Source organism: Anomaloglossus baeobatrachus, chromosome 4 (assembly GCF_048569485.1).
Source record: "Anomaloglossus baeobatrachus isolate aAnoBae1 chromosome 4, aAnoBae1.hap1, whole genome shotgun sequence".
Taxonomy (NCBI): Eukaryota; Metazoa; Chordata; class Amphibia; order Anura; family Aromobatidae; genus Anomaloglossus; species Anomaloglossus baeobatrachus.
The window spans coordinates 2,189,775-2,213,740 of record NC_134356.1 but is presented as its reverse complement, the minus strand read 5'-3'; the positions used below and the strand labels follow the sequence as shown (position 1 = coordinate 2,213,740).

At 50.5% G+C, this 23,966-nt stretch overlaps 1 protein-coding gene across 3 annotated transcripts in view; it reads left to right on the top strand.

Moving 5' to 3' along the window:
• PTPRO (protein tyrosine phosphatase receptor type O) overlaps positions 1 to 23,966 on the top strand; it is a 468,010-nt gene that overhangs the window by 198,841 nt on the left and 245,203 nt on the right. For 2 of the 3 annotated variants that reach the window (XM_075343481.1, XM_075343482.1), the window contains exons 8-9: positions 16,625 to 16,745; positions 22,008 to 22,201. In XM_075343481.1, coding sequence (XP_075199596.1) covers positions 16,625 to 16,745; positions 22,008 to 22,201 — 315 coding nt within the window. Of the gene's footprint in view, positions 1 to 16,624; positions 16,746 to 22,007; positions 22,202 to 23,966 lie in introns of those variants that run through there. The other variant, XM_075343483.1, reaches the window with a different exon arrangement.

Here is a 23,966-nt window from a genome sequence, read left to right as displayed (position 1 = left end):
GGTCACTATCTACACTATCTTCTCCTGTACAGTAATTACCTCCCCCAGTCCCAGGTTACTATCTACACTATCTTCTCCTGTACAGTAATTACCTCCCCCAGGCCCAGGTCACTATCTACACTATCTTCTCCTGTACAGTAATTACCTCCCCCAGTCCCAGGTTACTATCTACACTATCTTCTCCTGTACAGTAATTACCTCCCCCCAGTCCCAGGTCACTATCTACACTATCTTCTCCTGTACAGAAATTACCTCCCCCAGTCCCAGGTCACTATCTACACTATCTTCTCCTGTACAGTAATTACCTCCCCCAGGCCCAGGTCACTATCTACACTATCTTCTCCTGTACAGAAATTACCTCCCCCAGGCCCAGGTCACTATCTACACTATCTTCTCCTGTACAGTATATACCTCCTCCAGGCCCAGGTCACTATCTACACTATCTTCTCCTATACAGTAATTACCTCCTCCAGGCCCAGGTCACTATCTACACTATCTTCTCCTGTACAGTAATTACCTCCCCCAGGCCCAGGTCACTATCTACACTATCTTCTCCTGTACAGTAATTACCTCCCCCAGTCCCAGGTCACTATCTACACTATCTTCTCCTGTACAGTAATTACCTCCCCCAGGCCCAGGTCACTATCTACACTATCTTCTCCTGTACAGTAATTACCTCCTCCAGGCCCAGGTCACTATCTACACTATCTTCTCCTATACAGTAATTACCTCCTCCAGGCCCAGGTCACTATCTACACTATCTTCTCCTGTACAGTAATTACCTCCCCCAGGCCCAGGTCACTATCTACACTATCTTCTCCTGTACAGTAATTACCTCCCCCAGTCCCAGGTCACTATCTACACTATCTTCTCCTGTACAGTAATTACCTCCCCCAGGCCCAGGTCACTATCTACACTATCTTCTCCTGTACAGTAATTACCTCCCCCAGTCCCAGGTCACTATCTACACTATCTTCTCCTGTACAGTAATTACCTCCCCCAGGCCCAGGTCACTATCTACACTATCTTCTCCTGTACAGTAATTACCTCCCCCAGGCCCAGGTCACTATCTACACTATCTTCTCCTGTACAGTAATTACCTCCTCCAGGCCCAGGTCATTATCTACACTATCTTCTCCTGTACAGTAATTACCTCCTCCAGGCCCAGGTCACTATCTACACTACCTTCTCCTGTACAGAAATTACTTCCTCCAGGCCCAGGTCACTATCTACACTCTCACCTCCTGTACAGTAATTACCTCCCCCAGTCCCAGGTCACTATCTACACTATCTTCTCCTGTACAGTAATTACCTCCCCCAGGCCCAGGTCACTATCTACACTATCTTCTCCTGTACAGTAATTACCTCCTCCAGGCCCAGGTCACTATCTACACTCTCTCCTCCTGTACAGTAATTACCTCCTCCAGGCCCAGGTCACTATCTACACTCTCTCCTCCTGTACAGTAATTACCTCCTCCAGGCCCAGGTCACTATCTACACTCTCTCCTCCTGTACAGTGATTACCTCCCCCAGGCCAAGGTCACTATCTACACTATCTTCTCCTGTACAGTAATTACCTCCCCCAGTCCCAGGTCACTATCTACACTATCTTCTCCTTGTACAGTAATTACCTCCTCCAGGCCCAGGTCACTATCTACACTATCTTCTCCTGTACAGTAATTACCTCCTCCAGGCCCAGGTCACTATCTACACTCTCACCTCCTCTATAGTAATTACCTCCCCCAGGCCTAGGTCACTATCTACACTATCTTCTCCTCTACAGTAATTACCTCCCCCAGTCCCAGGTCACTATCTACACTATCTTCTCCTGTACAGTAATTACCTCCTCCAGGCCCAGGTCACTATCTACACTATCTTCTCCTGTACAGAAATTACTTCCTCCAGGCCCAGGTCACTATCTACACTCTCACCTCCTCTACAGTAATTACCTCTCCACATTGCCAGGTCACTATCTTTCCCTACTGTACAGTAATTATTTCCCTTCATTCCAGTCCAGTCCCCCCAGTCCCAGTTCACACTCTCTACTATCACCTCCATTTGTACAGCAATTGCCTCTACCCAATTTTAACACTTCTTGACCCCCCCCCCATCTCCCAGCTCAGCGGCTCCCTCCCCATTGAGGAGCAGGCCATCCCTAGCATAGAGCCTGTGGCCATCACAGGGGTCGGCCCAGCTTTCCTTCCTACAGCAATTCTTGCGCCACTTTTTCCCTTCCATAAACTCCCGCTGCCTCTTTGGTTTTTCACGTGGTACAGGCATTATTTCTGAAAATACCAGCTTTTTGGATCAGAAGACAGAATCGTGTATGATAGGATTAGATGCGTGGCTCAGACTTCAGTACCTTATGGGATAGAATTAGATACACAGCTCGGCAGACAGTACCACGCAGGATAGGAGTCAATGATTGACTCTGTAGACAATACCACAGAAAGGATTGGAAGCAAAGCTTACCATACCATAATGTGACGGGGTGTACAGCAGAGCAAGGAGGGACAACAGGCCAAGGAATAATCCAAAGGGCTTTATTGGAACCACAAAGATAAAGCACCAAACATAAATATAGATCCTTAAAGTCTGCAAGGAGTCCACAACAAAACAAAAGATCCAGGGGCACCGCCTGGTGTTCAGATGCCAGGGAAAATAGGGCAATGGTCCTTATATGAGTTCCTTGAGTCCAACAAGTGAACAACAAAACGCAATCCCACGTGGCCACTGATCTCCAGTCTGTAACTGTCCATACACCGGCTCTAGGATCCAGCCTCAGCTATTCCCTCCCAGAGGATCAATCTTCTTTCTTCAAGTTTCACACAGACTGACTGAATCTCCCAGGTAAGCAGAGAGTTTACACTAGTTGGACTCTAGGCCCACCTCCCCCTACTCCCAGGGATGGAAGTGCCTCAAGAGGCTACAACCTTGCACTATAGGGGGTGATTACCTACAATAGAAATGTACACAGAAGTAGTTCAAATAAGACAATGAACCAAGCTTGAAATAGGAATCTGTACAGCAAGATCCCCCATATCCCACCATCAAAACCTGTCCCCCCTTTTTAATAAGTGAGTATGCCACGAGGTCTACACAGACCTCTGGCCATCTCACTTACGTCCATGTTGCTCAGCTGTGAATAGTCTATGGTTCTTCTTGCTGGGACAAACCATCAGCATTCTGGTGTTGGCTTCCACACTTGTATTGGATGGAAAAGCTGTAGGTAATCCCTTGTAGAGCGATTGGAAGAACAAGCTTCCTTTTGTGTCCTCCCTCACTCAAACTCGGCTTTCTGCACCCACAAATCGGCATTGTATATCTCCCACATCATTGCCTAGGAGAATGTCTGCAGGAAGGCCGCTCTTCTCACCGATTATGCATTGTTTTGCCCCAAAGCCATAATCCAGGGTTACACTTGCTCTTGGAATATATCTCTGAGTACCTCCAGCCAATTCAATGGCAATTCCTGGTCCCTTTTGAATTGCTTCTGGTTGAATTACTCGGGGGTCTGCGATGGTGAGAAAAGCCCCAGTGTCACGAAAGCCAACAACTTTTTGGCCATCCAGCACAACCTCCTGTAGATGTTTATGCCGAAGATCATAAGAACGGGTGGCTGTGGCTCGCACTCCATAGACTCCTGGTAGGGAAGTCAACATATCAGAGTCACTTGGCAAATCATCAGGGCCAGAATCCAGCTCTTCTCCTGTTGAGGTAGTCTGTAGATAATGGACAGGCAAAGGTGGTCTGCAGCTGTTCTGCCTTTGAACACCTGGACAGTGAGCTTGCAGATGCCCAGGATGCCCACAACCATAACATCTGCGCTGCGTCTCACTCCTTCCAGTTTGCCTTCTGGAGAAGTAGGTAGGAGACCTTAGTGACTGATAGGGAGGTGCAGGTGCTGGAGGTGGTTGTCGATTTGGAGGATGACTCCACTGGATAGATGGGCATGTGGCCCGCAGATGCCCGGGATGCCCACAGCTATAACATCTTCGCTCTTCTACTTTCTCTCCTCGTCGCATTCCAGAAAATGTGGTAGAAACAACTGGAGGCACATACACACGGGTATCCACATGAGGTGGTGATCTAGGAGGTCGAGGAACATTGGGCACTGAAGGACAAGGAACCTCTGGTGTTGGGGAGCTGGTCATTTTTGCTCCCTCTGCTAGCAGCTTCTTCCACTGAGGCTTGATGGTGAGCACCTCATCAGCTAGAGCAGCAGCTTCCTGCACAGTGGCTGGTCTCCTTTCACGCACCCATTCCCGGATCTCAGCGGGGCAGTTGAAGTAAAACTGCTCTTTTAGGAGGACCTGGAGGACGGTCTCCAAGGTTAAGGCCTCCTCTACCTCCAGCCAACGATGCCACAGATGTTTGAGTTTGTGGGCATACATCTTGAAAGACACTTCCTCATCACATGCTAAAGTACGGAACTGAGTCCTGTAAGTGTCTGGCGTTACAGCATAATGTTCTAGAATAGTCCGTTTAATATCCGCATACTCACAGTTCCACCGAGGGTCCATAGCTCTATAGGCTGCGGCAGCTCCACCCTCTAAGAGCCCAACCAGATGCCGGATGCGCTCCCTTTCTGGGACTTCCATTAATCGACACTGATGCTCAAAGTCCTGGAAGAAGCCCTCAATGTCACCAGCAGCCTCATTAAACTGCTTGAAGTCTTTGCGGGACACTCTGGGAAGTTCCCTCATGGTGGGTGCTGGGGTTACAGTCTGTTTGGAACCTCTAGCGGCTTCCACAGCGAGCTGCTTATCCAGCAATGCCATCTCCTCCATCCTGCGCTCCTTCTCTTTAGCTCCACGCATGACCTCCATCTTATATTCTATGGTGGTCTCCTCTCCCAGCAAGGCCATCTCCTCCTCGTACCACACAACCCACTGACTTTTTTGGGTATTTTACCTCCGGCTGCCGTCTTTCTTCCGTTTGCTGGGAGGATCCTTGCTCAGCGTTATTTTGCGAGCAAACTCCTTCCAACGCCTCAATCAGCTGCTCCTTGGAGAGTCCCTTGTAGCTGACTCCCAGTTCACGGGCCTTTGTTTGTAGGTTCACCGCAGTCCAGTTCTTGTACTCTGAGGTTCTGGTTCCAGCTGTTGATGGGCCGTTGTCCTCCATTCCTTCTGCTCTGATCCCACTGCTGCCACCAGTTTGTGACGGGGTGTACAGCAGAGCAAGGAGGGACAACAGGCCAAGGAACAATCCAAAGGGCTTTATTGGAACCACAAAGATAAAGCACCAAACATAAATATAGATCCTTAAAGTCTGCAAGGAGTCCACAACAGAAAACAAAAGATCCAGGGGCACCGCCTGGTATTCCGATGCCAGGGAAAATAGGGCAATGGTCCTTATATGAGTTCCTTGAGTCCAACAGGTGAAGAACAAAACGCAATCCCACGTGGCCACTGATCTCCAGTCTGTAACTGTCCATACACCGGCTCTAGGATCCAGCCTCAGCTATTCCCTCCCAGAGGATCAATCTTCTTTCTTCAAGTTTCACACAGACTGACTGAATCTCCCAGGTAAGCAGAGAGTTTACACTAGTTGGACTCTAGGCCCACCTCCCCCTACTCCCAGGGATGGAAGTGCCTCAAGAGGCTACAACCTTGCACTATAGGGGGTGATTACCTACAACAATAGAAATGTACACAGAAGTAGTTCAAATAAGACAATGAACCAAGCTTGAAATAGGAATCTGTACAGCAAGATCCCCCATATCCCACCATCACAACCCACACAGGATAAGATTAGATACAGCAAACAGTACCATACAAGATAAGATTAGATACAGCGCAAAGTACTGTCAGGAAAAGCTGCTCTCTAGTGCCCCTTATCGTATGGTCAGTTATGGAATTTCTGGACAATAAGTAAATGAGACTGCTGCTCTGCTATTATGCCCAATATTGACGGTCTAACACTGAGGTTAATGTATATATATCACCGATTCCCACAAATGGAATAAATATATACCTCGGTACCCTCACTGGTAGCACCTCAATAACCCTAAGAAAAAAAACCTAGCTGCCAGCACCAATCTGTAGGTCGATTGGACGCCCGTTTCAGATAGCATAAGGCTGTTGGGGTTCGGGGTTTGATATAGAGCAAGAGGAAAGAAGCTATTAAATTTCATATATTTAATCCAAAATAAAAGTCAGTGTTTAAAAAATATACAGGAATTTAGAGCAAGACGAATAAAATAGAGTTACATAAAATAAAAAGGAAAAATGAAATAAACTATTCCCGCTGATCATGGATGTGGCTCAGATATAGGGGAGAGGCACCCCAGAAGAAGGTGGAGAATCCTATACTCCGCATGTATTCCTCTAGCCATTGACCTAGAGTGTAATGAGTCATTTGCTTATATTAACCTCAGTCACACCCACAGATTCCCCCCGTCTGGTGATCTAGGATAGGGGAAAGGGCTCCAGCTCTCACAGAAGAATGGAATTCTCACTTTCCTCATATCTCTGCCTGGGTGCGTCCCAGGCAGAAGATATTGCCCTCATATTTCATATTACGATTTTACCAGAACGGGATAGGAAACATGAGGCGGCTTGTATGTTCTGGTTGGCAGATATTAATTTGGGGCTCATCCAGATGTACCACGATTAAGCTAATATATGTCTAACTAGAAGGTGGCCCGATTCTACGCATCGGGTATTCTAGAATTTACGTATTGTGTAGTTAATGTATGATTTTTGTTATATAGATGTTGTGTGTAGTTACCAAGTGTTTGTGTAGGGCGCTGTACATGTTCTGGGTGTTGTCTGGGTGTGGCGGGGGGTGAGAGCGGTGTTGTATGTGTGTTGCGTGTGTTGCGTTGTTTGTGGAGCGCTGTGTGTCTGTAGCGTTGTGTGTGTGTGTTGCGCGGGTTGTGTGGGTGTGGTGTGTTTTGGGGGGAGGTATGTTTTGTGCAATGTGTGTGTGTTGCGTGGTATGTGCGTATATTTATGTATGCCGCGGTGTTTGTGTGTTGGGTGTTGTGTGTGTGCAGCGTTGTCTGTGTGTGTGGGTGTCTGTGTAGGGCGGTGTTTGTGGTTCCCAGTGTGTGTGTGGTGTGTTGTGTGTGTGTTGGGGGGAGGTGTGCACCTCCCATCGTGCTCCATTCCCCATGCTGCGCACCCCCCATCGTGCTCCATCCGCCATGCTGCGCACTCCCAAACGTACTCCATCCGCCATGCTGCGCACTCCCAAACGTGCTCCATCCGCCATGCTGCGCACTCCCAAACGTGCTCCATCCGCCATGCTGCGCACTCCCAAACGTACTCCATCCGCCATGCTGCGCACTCCCAAACGTGCTCCATCCGCCATGCTGCGCACTCCCAAACGTACTCCATCCGCCATGCTGCGCACTCCCAAACGTGCTCCATCCGCCATGCTGCGCACTCCCAAACGTGCTCCATCCGCCATGCTGCGCACTCCCAAACGTGCTCCATCCGCCATGCTGCGCACTCCCAAACGTGCTCCATCCCCCATGCTGCACCAGCACCAGCCTCTCTGCCCCCAGCATCAGCCTCTCTCCTCCCAGCATCAGCCTCTCTCCTCCCAGCATCAGCCTCTCTCCTCCCAGCATCAGCCTCTCTGTCCCCAGCATCAGCCTCTCTCCTCCCAGCCTCAGCCTCCCCCAGCATCAGCCTCTCTTCTCTCAGCCTCCCCCCTCCCAGCCTCCCTCCTCCAAGCCTCCCCCCTCCCAGCCTCCCTCCTCCAAGCCTCCCCCAGCATCAGCCTCTCTCCTCCCAGCCTCCCCCTCCCAGCCTCCCCCAGCATCAGCCTCTCTCCTTCCAGCCTCCCCCAGCATCAGCCTCTCTCCTCCCAGCCTCCCTCCTCCCAGCCTTCCCCAGGATCAGCCTCTCTCCTCCCAGCCTCCCTCTTCCCAGCCTTCCCCAGCATCAGCCTCCACCTCCCAGCCTCCCTCAGCATCAGCCTCCCCCAGCATCAGCCTCTCTCCTTCCAGCCTCCCCCAGCATCAGCCTCCCCCAGCATCAGCCTCTCTCCTTCCAGGCTCCCCCAGCATCAGCCTCTCTCCTCCCAGCCTCCCTCCTCCCAGCCTCCCCCAGCATCAGCCTCCCCCTCCCAGCCTCCCCCAGCATCAGCCTCCCCCAGCATCAGCCTCTCTCCTTCCAGCCTCCGCCAGCATCAGCCTCCCCCAGCATCAGCCTCCGCCTCCCAGCCTCCCCCAGCATCAGCCTCCGCCTCCCAGCCTCCCCCAGCATCAGCCTCTCTCCTCCCAGCCTCCCCCAGCATCAGCCTCTCTCCTCCCAGCCTCCTCCAGCATCAGCCTCTCTCCTCCCAGCCTCCCCTAGCATCAGCCTCCCCCTCCCAGCCTCCCCCAGCATCAGCCTCCCCCAGCATCAGCCTCTCTCCTTCCAGCCTCCCCCAGCATCAGCCTCCCCCAGCATCAGCCTCTCTCCTCCCAGCCTCCCCAGCATCAGCCTCCCCTCCCAGCCTCCCCCAGCATCAGCCTCCCCCAGCATCAGCCTCTTTCCTTCCAGCCTCCCCCAGCATCAGCCTCCCCCAGCATCAGCCTCTCTCATCCCAGCCACCCCCAGCATCAGCGTCCCCCAACATCAGCCTCTCTCCTCCCAGCCTCCCCCAGCATCAGCCTCCCCCAGCATCAGCCTACACCCTCCCAGCCTCCCCCAACATCAGCCTCCCCCAGCATCAGCCTCTCTCCTTCCAGCCTCCCCCAGCATCAGCCTCCCCCAGCATCAGCCTCTCTCATCCCAGCCACCCCCAGCATCAGCCTCTCTCCTCCCAGCCTCCCCCAGCATCAGCCTCCCCCAGCATCAGCCTACACCCTCCCAGCCTCCCCCAACATCAGCCTCCCCCTCCCAGCCTTCCCCAGGATCAGGCTCTCTCCTCCCAGCCTCCTCCAGCACGCCGTGCTCACTCACACTCACAAACACCCGATCGCATACACTCACACACACCCGATCGCATACACTCACACACACCCGATCGCATACACTCACACACACCCGATCGCATACACTCACACACACCCGATCGCATACACTCACACACACCCGATCGCATACACTCACACACACACACATTGACGATATTGCACATACGTGCTCACTCACAACATCCGGAGATACCACATGCTTCTGGCCATGTGATCCTCCGGCAGGTCCTGGGAGCTCACAGCACAGTATTGCGGCCGAGAAGCAAGCGATATCTCCGGATGCTGTGAGTGTGTGGATGCGATCTGATGTGTGTGTGAGGTGTGTGTGAGAGTGAGTGTGATCTGATGTGTGTGTGTGTGTGTGTGTGTGTCTGTTGTTATGTGTGTGCGTGTGGATGTTCCGCCGCTGCAGGACCTTGATGCGCTGGTAACTATGCTACCATGGTTACCAGCGCATCCCGTCCCCCGCTCGCACGGGAGCCCACACCAGCATACGGCGGCAAACCCCAGCAATGCGAGGGTTTGTGTCGGCTGGGTTGGCGGCGTATGCTGGTGTGGGCTCCCGGGGGTACAGTACTCACCTGGGAGTCGTGTCTCCGTGTCAGTTTGGGGGATGCGTGCGGGGGGCGGGGCCAGAGTGAGCGTGCATTGCGTGAGGGGGCGGGGCGTGGCCGAGTTGCCAATACGTGCAGGGTGCCGGGGCGAGAGGCCAATCCGTGTGGGGGGCGGAGCATGTGCGAGCGGCCGGCCAATCCGTGTGGGGGGGGAGCCAGGGCAAGCGACCAATCCGTGCGGGGGGCGGGGCCATGGCGAGGCCAGCGGCCAATCCGCTTTGTGTCACCGTAAGGACACAATTTTGGAGCAAGACAGACAGACAGACAGAATAAGGCAATTATAGATATAGATGTGCGTGATGGACTCCTCAGAGCGAATGTATGCTTGCCATATGAGTGTGACTTACAGTGGATACGGAAAGTATTCAGACTCCTTACATTTTTCACTCTTTGTTTCATTGAAGCCATTTGGTAAATTCAAAAAAGTTCATTTTTTTCTCATTAATGTACACTCTACACCCAATCTTGATGGAAAAAAACAGAAATCTAGAAATTTTTGCAAATTTATTAAACAAGAAAAACTGAAATATCACATGGTCATAAGTATTCAGACCCTTTGCTCAGTACTCTGTATTTGGCCTCATTCATCTTTCCTTCAATTGAAACCAGTTGTCCTGTCCCTGCCCCCATTGCATGATACTGCCACCACCATGCTTCACTGTGGGGATTATATTGGACAAGTGATGAGCAGTGCCCAGTTTTCTCCACACATGCCGCTTAGAATTATCACAAAAAGTTGTATCTTCGTCTCATTAGACCAGAGAATCTTATTTCTCATAGTTTGGGAGTGTGAATTTTTGCAAACTCTATGCGGCTTTCATATGTCTTGCACTGAGGAGAGGCTTCTATCGGGCCACTCTGCCATAAAGGCCCGACTGGTGGAGGGCTGCAGTGATAGTTGACTTTGTGGAGCTTTCTCCCATCTCCCTAATGCATCTCTGGAGCTCAGCCACAGGGATCTTGGGGTTCTTCTTTACCTCTCTCATCAAGACTCTTCTCCCACGATTGCTCAGTCTGGCTGGACGGCGAGGTCTAGGAAGAGTTCTGGTGGTCCCAAACTTCTTCCATTTAAGGATTATGGAGGCCACTGTGCTCTTAGGAACCTTGAGTACTGCAGAAATTCTTTTGTAACCTTGGCCAGATCTGTGCCTTGCCAAAATTCTGTCTCTGAGCTCCTTGGGCAGTTCCTTTGACCTCATGATCCCCATTTGGTGTGACATGCAGTGTGAGCTGTGAGGTCTTATATAGACAGGTGTGCGCCTTTCCAAATCACGTCCTATCAGTGTAATTACACACAGCTGGACTCCAATGAAGGAGAACCATCTCAAGGAGAATCACAAGGAAATGGACAGCATGTGACTTACATATGAGTGTCTGAGCAAAGGCGCTGAATACTTATGACCACGTGTTATACTGAGCAAAGGGGCGCTGAATACTTATGACCATGTGATATACTGAGCAAAGGGGCTGAATACTTATCACCATGTGTTATACTGAGCAAAGGGGCTGAATACTTATCACCATGTGTTATACTGAGCAAAGGGGCTGAATACTTATGACCATGTGATATTTCCGTTTTTCTTGTTTAATAAATTTGCAATGATTTCTACATTTCTGTTTTTTGGGGGAGGGGTGCAGAGTGTACATTAATAAGAAAAAAAATGTATTAAATGGCTGCAATTAAACAAAGAGTGAAAAATGTAAAGGGGTCTGAATACTTAGCGTACCCACTGTGTGTACCACATAAAATTAATACTTTTCCCAATGGAGCCAGTCCGGCTTGTGATCACAGAACCTGTATTCTCCTCCCTTATGTATACGAATGCCAGTGTGACCATCTCTTAGTCCCAGGGGGTTTCTGAGCTCAAAGCGGCTTGTTTCCCTACTGTGAGGGAGTTGGTCACATATTTGCCAGGTGGATATTTGCCTGTATGTACAGCTCTCCTGAGGGAGGGGATGACTCCTGATCCAGGGGTCATGGAGACATATCTATTATATTTTCATGACAAGTATGATACAGGATAAGATTAGATACAGCAAACATTACCATACATGATGAAATTAGATACAGCAGACATTCCACACAAGATAGGATTAGATACAGCAGATAGCACCACACAGGATAAGATTAGATACAATTCTTAGCATACTGTATCACACAGGATAGGATTAAATTGATTTGTTAGCTCACTGAATGTGTTAGGGGATACTCACTTGACTGCTATGTTGAGGCACACAGGAGCAGTTCCTATTTAAAAGTCCAGCTGGCTTATTTAGCACACATAAACCATCTTCCAGAAACAAAACATGAGCCTTCCTTTGGCATTACAGACATAGAGTCCATTTCATCCACGGGTACTCCCACACGGCTTCAGAAAAAACCCTGCAGAAATATCCTAGAGTAGGTATTGCAACCATCACTCACTGACTTCAGTCAGTACACAACCCCATCTTCACTGAGATTACCTTGTAGGAGTTATGGTGGCTCCACACACTGACTCCTGTCAGTCCACAGCTCCAGCTTGCTTCTTACAAGCACAGAATTCCCACGATCAGTGACTGCAGAGGATCTCTGCCAGAGGCTGCATCTTTACTGAACAACCTCTCTATCCTACCTGCAATCCACTCTCCAAAGTCTTCCAGGAGCTATAGCGGCTCCACAACCTGAGTCCTGTCAGTCCACAGCTCCAGAAGCTTGCTTCTTCCGAGCACAGAATTCCCTCTGTCAGTGACAGCACAGGATCTCTGCCAGAGGCTTCATCTTCACTGCACAGTCTCTCTATCCGACCTCTACTCTTCCCTCCAGATTCTTCCCGGAGCTATAGCGGCTCCACACACTGACTCCTGTCAGTCCACAGCTCCGGAAACTTGCTTCATCCAAGCACAGAATTCCCTCTGTCAGTGACTGCACAGGATCCCTGTCAGATGTTGCATCTTCACTGCACAGTCTCTCTATCCTACCTCTACTCTTCCCTCCAGTGTCTTCCAGGAGCTATAGCGGCTCCACACACTGACTCCTGTCAGTGCACAGCTCCAGAAGCTTGCTTCTTCCGAGCACAGAATTCCCTCTGTGAGTGACAGCACAGGATCTCTGCAGAGGCTGCATCTTTACTGAACAACCTCTCTATCCTACCTGCAATCCCCTCTCCAAAGTCTTCCAGGAGCTATAGCGGCTCCACAACCTGAGTCCTGTCAGTCCACAGCTCCGGATGCTTGCTTCATCCAAGCACAGAATTCCCTCTGTTAGTGCCCGCACAGGATCTCTGCCAGAGGCTTCATCTTCATTGCACAACCTCTCTATCCTGGCTGCACTCTCCTCTCTAGATTCTTCCAGGAGCTATAGCGGCTCCACACACTGACTCCTGTCAGTCCACAGCTCCAGAAACTTGCTTCTTCCAAGCACAGAATTCCCTCTGTTAGTGTCCGCACAGGATCTCTGCCAGAGGCTTCATCTTCACTGCACAGTCTCTCTATCCGACCTCTACTTTTCCCTCCAGAGGTCTTCCAGGAGCTATAGCGGCTCCACAACCTGACTCCTGTCAGTCCACAGCTCCAGAAACTTGCTTCATCCAAGCACAGAATTCCCTCTGTTAGTGCCCGTACAGGATCTCTGCCAGAGACTTCATCTTCATTGTACAACCTCTCTATCCTGGCTGCACTCTCCTCTCTAGATTCTTCCAGGAGCTATAGTGGCTCCACACACTGACTCCTGTCAGTCCACAGCTCCGGATGCTTGCTTCTTCCAAGCACAGAATTCCCTCTGTCAGTGACCGCACAGGATCCCTGTTAGATGTTGCGTCTTCACTGCACAGCCTCTCTATCCTACCTCTACTCTTCCCTCCAGTGTCTTCCAGGACCTATAGCGGCTCCACACACTGACTCCTGTCAGTCCACAGCTCTAGAAACTTGCTTCTTCCAAGCACAGAATTCCCACGGTCAGTGACCGCACAGGATCTCTGTCAGATGCTGCATCTTCATTGTACAAACTCTCTATCCTGGCTGCACTCTCCTCTCCAGATTCTTCCAGGAGCTATAGCGGCTCCACACACTGACTCCTGTCAGTCCACAGCTCCGGATGCTTGCTTCTTCCAAGCACAGAATTCCCACTGTTAAATGTGACGCCCTGGACCCCAGGGGTCACAGGTAACAACATCCACCACACAACACACACACACCCATCCCTTGTGAGGACACACCCGTCACCCGAAAGGGAGACCTGATGCCTCCCTCAGGGCCAGTAGGGCACACCAGGTGGGCGGAGTCAGGTGGAAAGGCACGCCCACCGAGGAGACTACTGTCCTGAGGCAGGAAATACAAACAGATTGAGTTGTAGAGCGACAGTGACAGGAGCTGTCAGTTACAGATCCCCGTAACATCAGGCAGGCAGACGATGGTGGCTGCCTGCAGGAGTACCGGTGTAGTGACCGGCGGAACCGTAGGCACCGGGCCAGGGTTGGAGCCCAAAGGACCTGAACCGGGGAGCCAACAGCTAATCGGAGCACCAGTAACCAGGTACTCAGACCCCGTCCTACCTTGGAAGCCACTGAGTTTAGGCAAATTCAGTGATTGCAGTCTAGACCTCACGGGTTCATCCTCACCCAAAGTCCCGAAAGAAGGCAACAGCCCACCGATACCGGGTGAGAACCACCGCCAAGGGCCAAACATCCGACGGGCCAGCGCCTGCGGGCAACCGAGGGCTCTTCTGGCAGCTAAACGCCGGGGAGCGGGCTACCACTGCTCAGGCAGGGGAGCCAAAAGTCAAAACAAGAGGTGCAAGGGAAAGGGGCCACCATCAGCCTCACAAGGGACACAAGCAGCCGGCTGCGGGACCCGACCATACCCGAACTTTGGTTTACCAGTGACTCTGAGTGTGAATTAATAGTGAGTACACCAGTGCCACGACATTGCACCGCAGCACGGCGCCCTGCACCCCGACATCATCGCCCGTCCCACCGGGCCCCGGGACACACCGCCCCTACTCACGAAGGGGCTAACATCCAGGCTGCGCCCTCAACACCGATCCCGGGAGCCCCCTTCACTCCCGCCGCAGCGGTGGTGCATCCCGTTACCACGACCCGTGGGTGGCGTCATGACCCGTCCAACGACAACGCGGCCCCCGGCTGCGAACCTCGTCCCACACCACCACCCCACTGCCTCTCCTTAACAGAGCGACGTGGCCCCTGATCCGGAGGCACTCGAGCCACTGACAACCCGAGCCCGGACCTCGAGCGGCTCGGCCCGGCGAGGGAGCGGCCGAGCCCTCTCAGGGCGGTACACATCGACCGCACAGGATCACTGCCGGACTGTCTTCACTGCACAGCCTCTCTATCCTGGCTGCACTCTCCCCTCCAGTATCTTCAGGAAGTCTCCAGGTTCCAAACAAAGGGGCCATGTGCTCAGACAAACAGTTTCACTATAACACCTGAGACTCCATGAGAGGACGTGTGTGAATAGCCAGACCCACCCACACTTCCGACTATTCATTCCTAAACCTAGCTCTGCAAACATTAACAACCCTTGTTTACCTACAAGTCCCAGAGAAAACGTTCCATGTTTACATCACAGAGGACTGCGATACATGCCGGTCATTCACCATATAGTTACTGCCTCACACGTACCACACAGGGCAGGATTAGGTACAGCAGATGTCACGGGCGGAGGAGGGGACGCTGCGCTCTCCCACTGCTCGGGTCTGGCTGCTGCTGCCGTTGCTCGGTGGCTCGAGCGATGGGCCAGATCCTGGGGACTCGAGCGGCGCTCCTCGCCCGTCAGTGAAAAGGAGTGGTTTGGTTTTGGGGATATTGTCCGTGACGCCACCCACGGTTGTGGTGATTTTTGGTGACACCACCGCTGCTCTGGATGGGGATCCCGGGGACGATGACAGGGAGCAGCTTTGATAGTTTATTCTCCCCTCCGTGGGTAGGGGGGTTGGTTTTCGCGGGGCCCGGTGATGGGGTAGGGATGGATGGCAGGCGGGCTACGGGGCCTGGCGAGGTGCAGGATCGCAGGGGCAGTGCTGTGCCGCACGGCATGGAGGTACTCACTCAGCCCAATGATGATGACACAGTTCACGGTAAAACAAGCGGCTGGATGGATGGGTCCCTCGGACGGCTGCGGTGTTGTCGTTCCCTGCAGGTTAGCGGTGACTGTCTTTTCCCTGCACCTACTCTGTCTGTTCAGTTTCGATGGGTTCCCACCGGTAACCCGCTCCCCGACTTGGATATGGGCCGGAGGAGCCCCTTTTGCCCGCAGGCGCTGGCCCTGAGAAACGGTTGCCTTGGCGGTGGCGGTGTCTCTCTCACTGGGTTGGACTGTTGGCTTCTGTCGGGACTTGACTGTTTAGGAACCTGGAGGTCCCCTTCACTAACGGATTCGCCAACTTCACGGCAACTCCTAGCCTTGCCGGGGTCCGAAAGGCCCCTGCCACTGGTGCTGGCTTCTCTTTGTGTACCGGTCCGGTACCGCCGGGCCACCACCCGTCCACGGTCCTTACGGTAGACTCCAATCGGCCACTCCTGCAGACGGTCACCACCGTCTGCCAACCTTGTTGTCTCACCCGGGCCACACACCCGGACGCCGTCAGTCAGTTGCTCTCTTACTACACTTTCCTCCTTCCACTTTCACTGTCCAAAACTGAACTGGTTGTTTTCCCGCCTCCAGGACTGTGAACTCCTCGGTGGGCGGGACCAACCGCCTGGCCCACCCCCTGGTGTGGACATCAGCCCCTGGAGGAAGGCAACAAGGGTTTTGTGTCTGACCTTGATGTGCCTGCAGGGAGTGTGGGGTGTTGTGGTGTTGTTCTCTGTGGCCCCTGGCTTGTCCAGGGCGACACACAGACAGGCTTTGTGCCTTATCCTATGCTTTGTGGTGCTATCATACCGTACCACACAGTATAGGATTAGATACAAGTCTTAGCAGACAGTACCTCACAGAATAGGATTAGATACAGCAGACAGCACTACAAAGGATAGGATTAGATACAGCAGACAGTTTCCACAAGCTATTTTTGGATACAGTAGACAGTAACATACATCTTGGGATTAGATACAAGGTATTGGTCTGATGACTCTGTTGTGACTCTGTTGTGTTACAGGTGAATATTTCCAGCAGTGTCATCCAGCAGCTCGTCCCCGGAGCGCAGTACAGAGTCCTCGTCTACCTGCAGAGGTCCCCGCTGGTCGGACCCCCATCTGATGCCGTCCTGTTCGCAATGGGTGAGAAACCGACTGTGAAAAGGCTGGTCCTACACATATCTGAGGACACTACTCCTCTGTCCTCCAAACCACTAATGATGTCAGAAGACTTAAGGCTGCTTTACACCAGACAATCTATCGTGCGATAGATCGTCGGGGTCACGGTTTTTGTGACGCACATCCGGCATCGCTGGCGATGCCGGCCTGTGTGACACCTCCTAGCGATGCAGTATCGCTCACAAATTGTGAGTCGGGTACTGCTCGTTAGGTTCCATAATATCGTTTAATTTGGTTGATCATCGTTTCCGTGGTAGCACACGCCACTCCGTGTGACACCACGGGAACGATGACCAGCTCACCTGCCTCCCGCGGCCGCCGCCGGCTCTATGTGGAAGGAAGGAGGTGGGCGGGATGTTTACATCCTGCTCATCTCCGCCCCTCCGCTTCTATTAGCCGGCGGCCGTGTGACGTCGCTGTGACGCCAAACGTCCCTCCCACTTCAGGAAGTGGACGTTCGCCGCACACAGCGAGGTCGCACGAGAGGTAAGTATGTGTGACGGGGGTTACTGACTTTGTGCGACACGGGCAGCGATTTGCCCGTGACGCAGAAAGGACGGGGGCGGGTACGATCGATTGTGAAATCGCACAATCGATCGTACCATGTAAAGCAGGCTTTAGTATATGATGTAAGACAGCAGACCCCCTGAAGGGGGCACCCTAATATTAACAAGCTCTTCTCCCCTTTATTGCATTGAGCATTGAGCACATTATCTGTATAGTGGGGTGCCCTGTATGCAGCATTTGCGGGAAACAATGCAGGAAATTCAGAGTCCAGATGAGTTCATTTCTCCTGTGGTTTTTGTTGTCTGCAGCATATTCAGCATATTAAAGGGTTTTCCTGCCCTCAGTGTTTATGGAAAACATGTAGTTATTCCATGTAATGTATATTAGGGATTATACAAACCATTGTGCTGATTATATGTATATTGCAGTGTCAGAGCTGTCCCCATTCATAATGTGTATGGGAAGAAAAGCAGTGTTTGAAATTTGTTGTGTATTTCTCATGTGTTGTTTATTCTCTGCTCCTATTCTGCAGTAACAGACAGGTCCCCATCCCCTCCACACCTCACATTGCTCCTTACCACTGTATATGACAAGGTTGGGGAGGTCCCTGTCCGCTTGTTTTATGGAGCATGTGCTGATACTTCCCAAGTGGTGAATTTGTTGTTCCATGTGTTGTTTATTCTCTGCACCTATTCTGCAGTAACAGACAGGTCCCCTTCCTCCCAACACATCACACTGCTCCTTACCACATATACAGTATATGACAAGGTTGGGGAGGTCCCTGTCCGCTTGGTTTATGGAGCATGTGCTGATACTTCCCAAGTGGTGAATTTGTTGTCCCATGTGTTGTCTATTCTCTGCACCTATTCTGCAGTTACAGACAGGTCCCCTTCCTCCCAACACATCACACTGCTCCTTACCACATATACAGTATATGACAAGGTTGGGGAGGTCCCTGTCCGCTTGGTTTATGGAGCATGTGCTGATACTTCCCAAGTGGTGAATTTGTTGTCCCATGTGTTGTTTATTCTCTGCACCTATTCTGCAGTTACAGACAGGTCCCCTTCCTCCCAACACATCACATTGCTCCTTACCACGTGTATATGACAAGGTTGGGGAGGTCCCTGTCCGCTTGGTTTATGGAGCATGTGCTGATACTTCCCAAGTGGTGAATTTGTTGTCCCAGGTGTTGTTTATTCTCTGCACCTATTCTACAGTTACAGACAGGTCCCCTTCCTCCCAACAAATCACACTGCTCCTTACCACTGTATATGACAAGGTTGGGGAGGTCCCTGTCCGCTTGGTTTATGGAGCATGTGCTGATACTTCCCAAGTGGTAAATTTGTTGTCCCATGTGTTGTCTATTCTCTGCACCTATTCTGCAGTTACAGACAGGTCCCCTTCCTCCCAACACATCACATTGCTCCTTACCACTGTATATGACAAGGTTGGGGAGGTCCCTGTCCGCTTGTTTTATGGAGCATGTGCTGATACTTCCCAAGTGGTGAATTTGTTGTTCCATGTGTTGTTTATTCTCTGCACCTATTCTGCAGTAACAGACAGGTCCCCTTCCTCCCAACACATCACATTGCTCCTTACCACGTGTATATGACAAGGTTGGGGAGGTCCCTGTCCGCTTGGTTTATGGAGCATGTGCTTTTGTTCTCTGCACCTATTCTGCAGTAACAGACAGGTCCCCATCCCCTCTACACATCACATTGCTCCTTACCACTGTATATGACAAGGTTGGGGAGGTCCCTGTCCGCTTGGTTTATGGAGCATGTGCTGATACTTCCTAAGTGGTGAATTTGTTGTCCCAGGTGTTGTCTATTCTCTGCACCTATTCTGCAGTTACAGACAGGTCCCCTTCCTCCCAACAAATCACACTGCTCCTTACCACTGTATATGACAAGGTTGGGGAGGTCCCTGTCCGCTTGGTTTATGGAGCATGTGCTGATACTTCCCAAGTGGTAAATTTGTTGTCCCATGTGTTGTCTATTCTCTGCACCTATTCTGCAGTTACAGACAGGTCCCCTTCCTCCCAACACATCACATTGCTCCTTACCACTGTATATGACAAGGTTGGGGAGGTCCCTGTCCGCTTGGTTTATGGAGCATGTGCTTTTGTTCTCTGCACCTATTCTGCAGTTACAGACAGGTCCCCATCCCCTCCACACGTCACATTGCTCCTTACCACTGTATATGACAAGGTTGGGGAGGTCCCTGTCCGCTTGTTTTATGGAGCATGTGCTGATACTTCCCAAGTGGTGAATTTGTTGTTCCATGTGTTGTTTATTCTCTGCAGCTATTCTGCAGTAACAAACAGGTCACCTTCCTCCCAACACATCACACTGCTCCTTACCACATATACAGTATATGACAAGGTTGGGGAGGTCCCTGTCCGCTTGGTTTATGGAGCATGTGCTATTGTTCTCTGCACCTATTCTGCAGTTACAGACAGGTCCCCCTTCCTCTCTACAAATCACACTGCTCCTTACTACATCTCCTTGAACATTACTGTAACATGCACACTAGCAATAAACTTAATATTCAATAAAACACTATAACTTGTCGGCCACTAGATGGCGCCAGTTGCTGCACTGCTTCGGCTCTGCTACATTGCCAGCAGCAGCACCAATGTACTTTAAACATATGTACATCACAGCAGTGTATATCAGGAGGGGGAGTGAATCGACCACCTCCTTTAATTCAGCACTTCTGACCTTGTTTTCTGATGGTTGTTGGAAATGTTGCATACCTCAGTATGAGGTTGGGGGCACTCCATATATCAGAAGGGGTCAGGTGGGCGCCATCCATCAGATCATTGACGGAGAACACCATACAGGAGCAGGTTATGCTATAGGGAGCATTGTATAGCGGGGGGGGGGGGGCAGCTTTGGAGAGGGCTGAGATTAAAAACAGTGCTCTATATGGCACTTGTTACATGGAGATCCTGTTGAAGATGTCACATCAATGAGTCCAAGAGTTTTCCATGTGGGATTTATCCTGGGATATAAGGCAGCAAAAGGGTGAGTGTTTCCACTTATCAGAACCAGGTAGATACTGGTAGATGGAGATACATGGAGGTAGGATTAGGGTTGTCCCTGTATGGTGTGGAGCTTGGGAGTAACCCTTACCCCGACACCACAGATAGTGGTAGATGGAGATATATGGAGGTACGATTAGGGTTGTCCCTGTATTGTGTGTGTCTGTGGAGCTTGGGAGTAACCCTTACCCCGACCCCGCAGTTACTGGTAGATGGAGATATATGGAGGTACAATAAGGGTTGTCCCTGTATTGTGTGTGAAGCTTGGGAGTAAGGGGGGCTTTACACGTTGCGACATCGCTTCCGAAATATCGTCGGGGGTCACGTCGTTAGTGACGCACATCCGGCGCCGGTAACAACATCGCAAAGTGTAAATCCTAGGTGCGACGATAAACTATCGCAAAAGCATCGAAAATTGTTGATATGTGTAGCGTCGTACATTTCCATAATGTCGGGTCGACCGCAGGTACGATGTTGTTTGTCATTCCTGCAGCTCCACACATCGCTGTGTGAAAACCCGCAGGAGCGACAAACATCTCCTTACCTGCGTCCCGACGGCAAATGCGGAAGGGAGAAGGTGGGCGGGTTGTTGTGTCCCGCTCATCTCCGCCCCTCCGCTTCTATTGGCCGGCCGATTAGTGACGTCGCGGTGACGTCGCTGTGACGCCAAACCCACCTCCCCCTTGAAGGAGGGATAGTTCGGCAGTCACAGCGACGTCGCAGAGCAGGTATGTGCGTGTGAAGGTGTCGTAGCGATAATGTTCGCTACGACAGCAATCGCCACATATCGCATGTGCGACGGGGTCGGGTACTATCTTGCTCTGCATCGCTAGCCGATGCTAGCGATGTCGCAACGTGTAAAGTACCCCTAACCCTTACCCTGACCCCACAGATACTGGAAGAAGGAGATATATGGAAGTACGATTAGGGTTGTCCCTGTATTGTGTGTGTCTGTGGAGCTTGTGAGTAACCCTTACCCCGACCCCACAGATAGTGGTAGATGGAGAAATATGGAAGTACAATTAGGGTTGTCTCTGTATGGTGTTTATGGAGCTTGTGAGTAACCCTTACCCCGACCCCACAGATACTGGTAGATGGAGATATATGGAAGTACAATTAGGGTTGTCCCTGTATGGTGTCTATGGAGCTTGTGAGTAACCCTTACCCCGACCCCACAGATACTGATAGATGGAGATATATGAAGGTACGATTAGGGTTGTCCCTGTATTGTGTGTGTGGAGCTTGGGAGTAACCCTTACCCCGACCCCACAGATAGTGGTAGATGGAGATATATGGAGGTACGATTAGGGTTGTCCCTGTATGGTGTGTAGCTTGGGAGTAACCCTTACCCCGACCTCGCAGATACTGGTAGGTGGAGATATATGGAGGTACGATTAGGGTTGTCCCTGTATGGTGTGTGTGGAGCTTGGAAGTAACCCTTACCTCGACCCCACAGATACTGGTAGATGGAGATATATGTGTGTGACTGTGACCCTTATCCCACAGACACAATAGCCATGATTTCTGGTTGTGCAGTGGAGCTGCAGATATATGGGGTGGGGGTGGGGGGGTTATTATAGTTATTCCAGAATCTGAATGGATATGATTAGTACATTAATCCTCGCCCTTTACACAATCCACACTAACTTGTTATTGTGTTCTTCATTTTGCAGATCCCCCAGGAGTCCAGGACTTGGTGCTTTACCCTCTAGGCCCTTCATCTGTGGTTTTGAGCTGGACGAGGCCATACCTCTGCTCCTTCCGGAAATATGTGGTTGAAATGTTTTACTTTAATCCCATCACTATGAGCTCTGAATGGACTCCATACTACGAGATCGCAGCAACTGTCTCCATCACGTCCACGGTGGTAATCATCATTTTGTACCTTTTTACTGCTTGATATAGGAAATGTGATCTATACAATGTGTGATGAGAATGGTTGGATGTTGGGGAGTCTGTCACGTGGTTGTCCCACCTCGGACATTTGTGGCATAGGTGTCTCAGAGGTAGAACCTGACCATATCTGGAGGACGGGCCCCACTATGTGCTCCTATCAGGGAATGTTCGCAGGGAATTGAACAGAAATGGGAAGACATTGGGAATAATGTCTATAATGTCCCGTAAGTGAAATTCCTGTCAACACGGTTCAGGTTCACAATCCTTGGTGCAGTCTGTACAGGATGTGTCCATCATAAGGGTCCCATGCTCACATCTTCCCAGCGAGGTCACATCATACCGCAGGGTTCAGCAATAAGGGAATCTGGGAAACCCAAGGTATATTGCTGCCTTAGACCGATGAAGCCAATGGCAACCCCTGCCCTGCACCAAAGCAAAGGAATGGGTCAGAAACTAAGGTACGAGAGCTCTTATCGTGTATTCACCATCTCACCTCCACCTCCCTCCGATGGGTCAGGTAATAAGCTCTGATAACCACTTACACTAGAATTGTTATCTTTTTCACCAAAACACACTAGCCAAAGTAAAAAAGTGGTGTACTTTAGGAGTATGACTTAACAGACTCATTCATTGTTTGCAGACCATTAAAACAGTACAAAGGACAAAAAGCATCATGGAAACTAATATAGCTAAACTCTAATAGGGGCCATTTGGTTTCAGCTAAGGTGTCCAGCATTTGGCTGACATCCTAATGGAAGCTAAACAGACCCAGATTTTAGATAAAGGGACACATATGATGTTTTTTTACAATTGTCCTGTGAAAATCCAGCTTGCACAAAACAGATATTGGTTCTGGTGCTGTATTCCTGTACTGATGGTGGTTCTGGAGGTTCTGGTGATGTATGCATATACTGATGGTGATATATAAATGTAGTTCTTATGGCTATAGGGATGTATTCTTGTAGTGATGATGATTCTCGTCATGTATTCATCATCAGATCCATTATCAGTATATGAATATGAAAACAAAATCTTCATCACTACATAAATAGAAAACCAGAGCTACATAAGTAGAAGACCAGTGTCATCAGTAGTACATTATTATGGCACCAGAACCATCATCGGGAAATAGATATGGCACAAAAACCACCATCAGTACATGAATGTCGTCAGAACCACCATTACTACATAAATATGTCACCAGAGTCAGCATCAGAACATGAATACATCACCAGAACCAACATCAGATCAGGAATACAGCACCAAGCTTAGAATAGCACTCAATTGTAATGTCAACTAAGCCCCATATGTGAACTTACAACTCCCAGAATGTTCTTAACTATGGTAAGGAGATAATGAAAGATATTACCTGTCATCATCAGACTGCAGACCATAGAGGAACCATAGTACTGGTGAGATGCAGGCAGGATCATACAAACATTTACATCCAGGTCCCTTATAGGTGACACCTTCTCTGATTTGGAATTTTTCTCCTTTTCTTCTCTTTCTGGTTCTATCATGATGTGATAGCATGGTACAAGGTTCTCCTATGCTGGCCCTCACGCTAGGGGAATCGTAATTAAGCCCTCCGATAAAGGAGGGAACACAGTTATTCTTGATGTAGAAAAATATAGGGCTATGTGTTACTCTATTCTCCATGACTCTGAGACATACGAGGTACTGAAGGGGGATCCCACAAAGGATTATGCCAGTGAACTGTTGGAAATTTTGACACT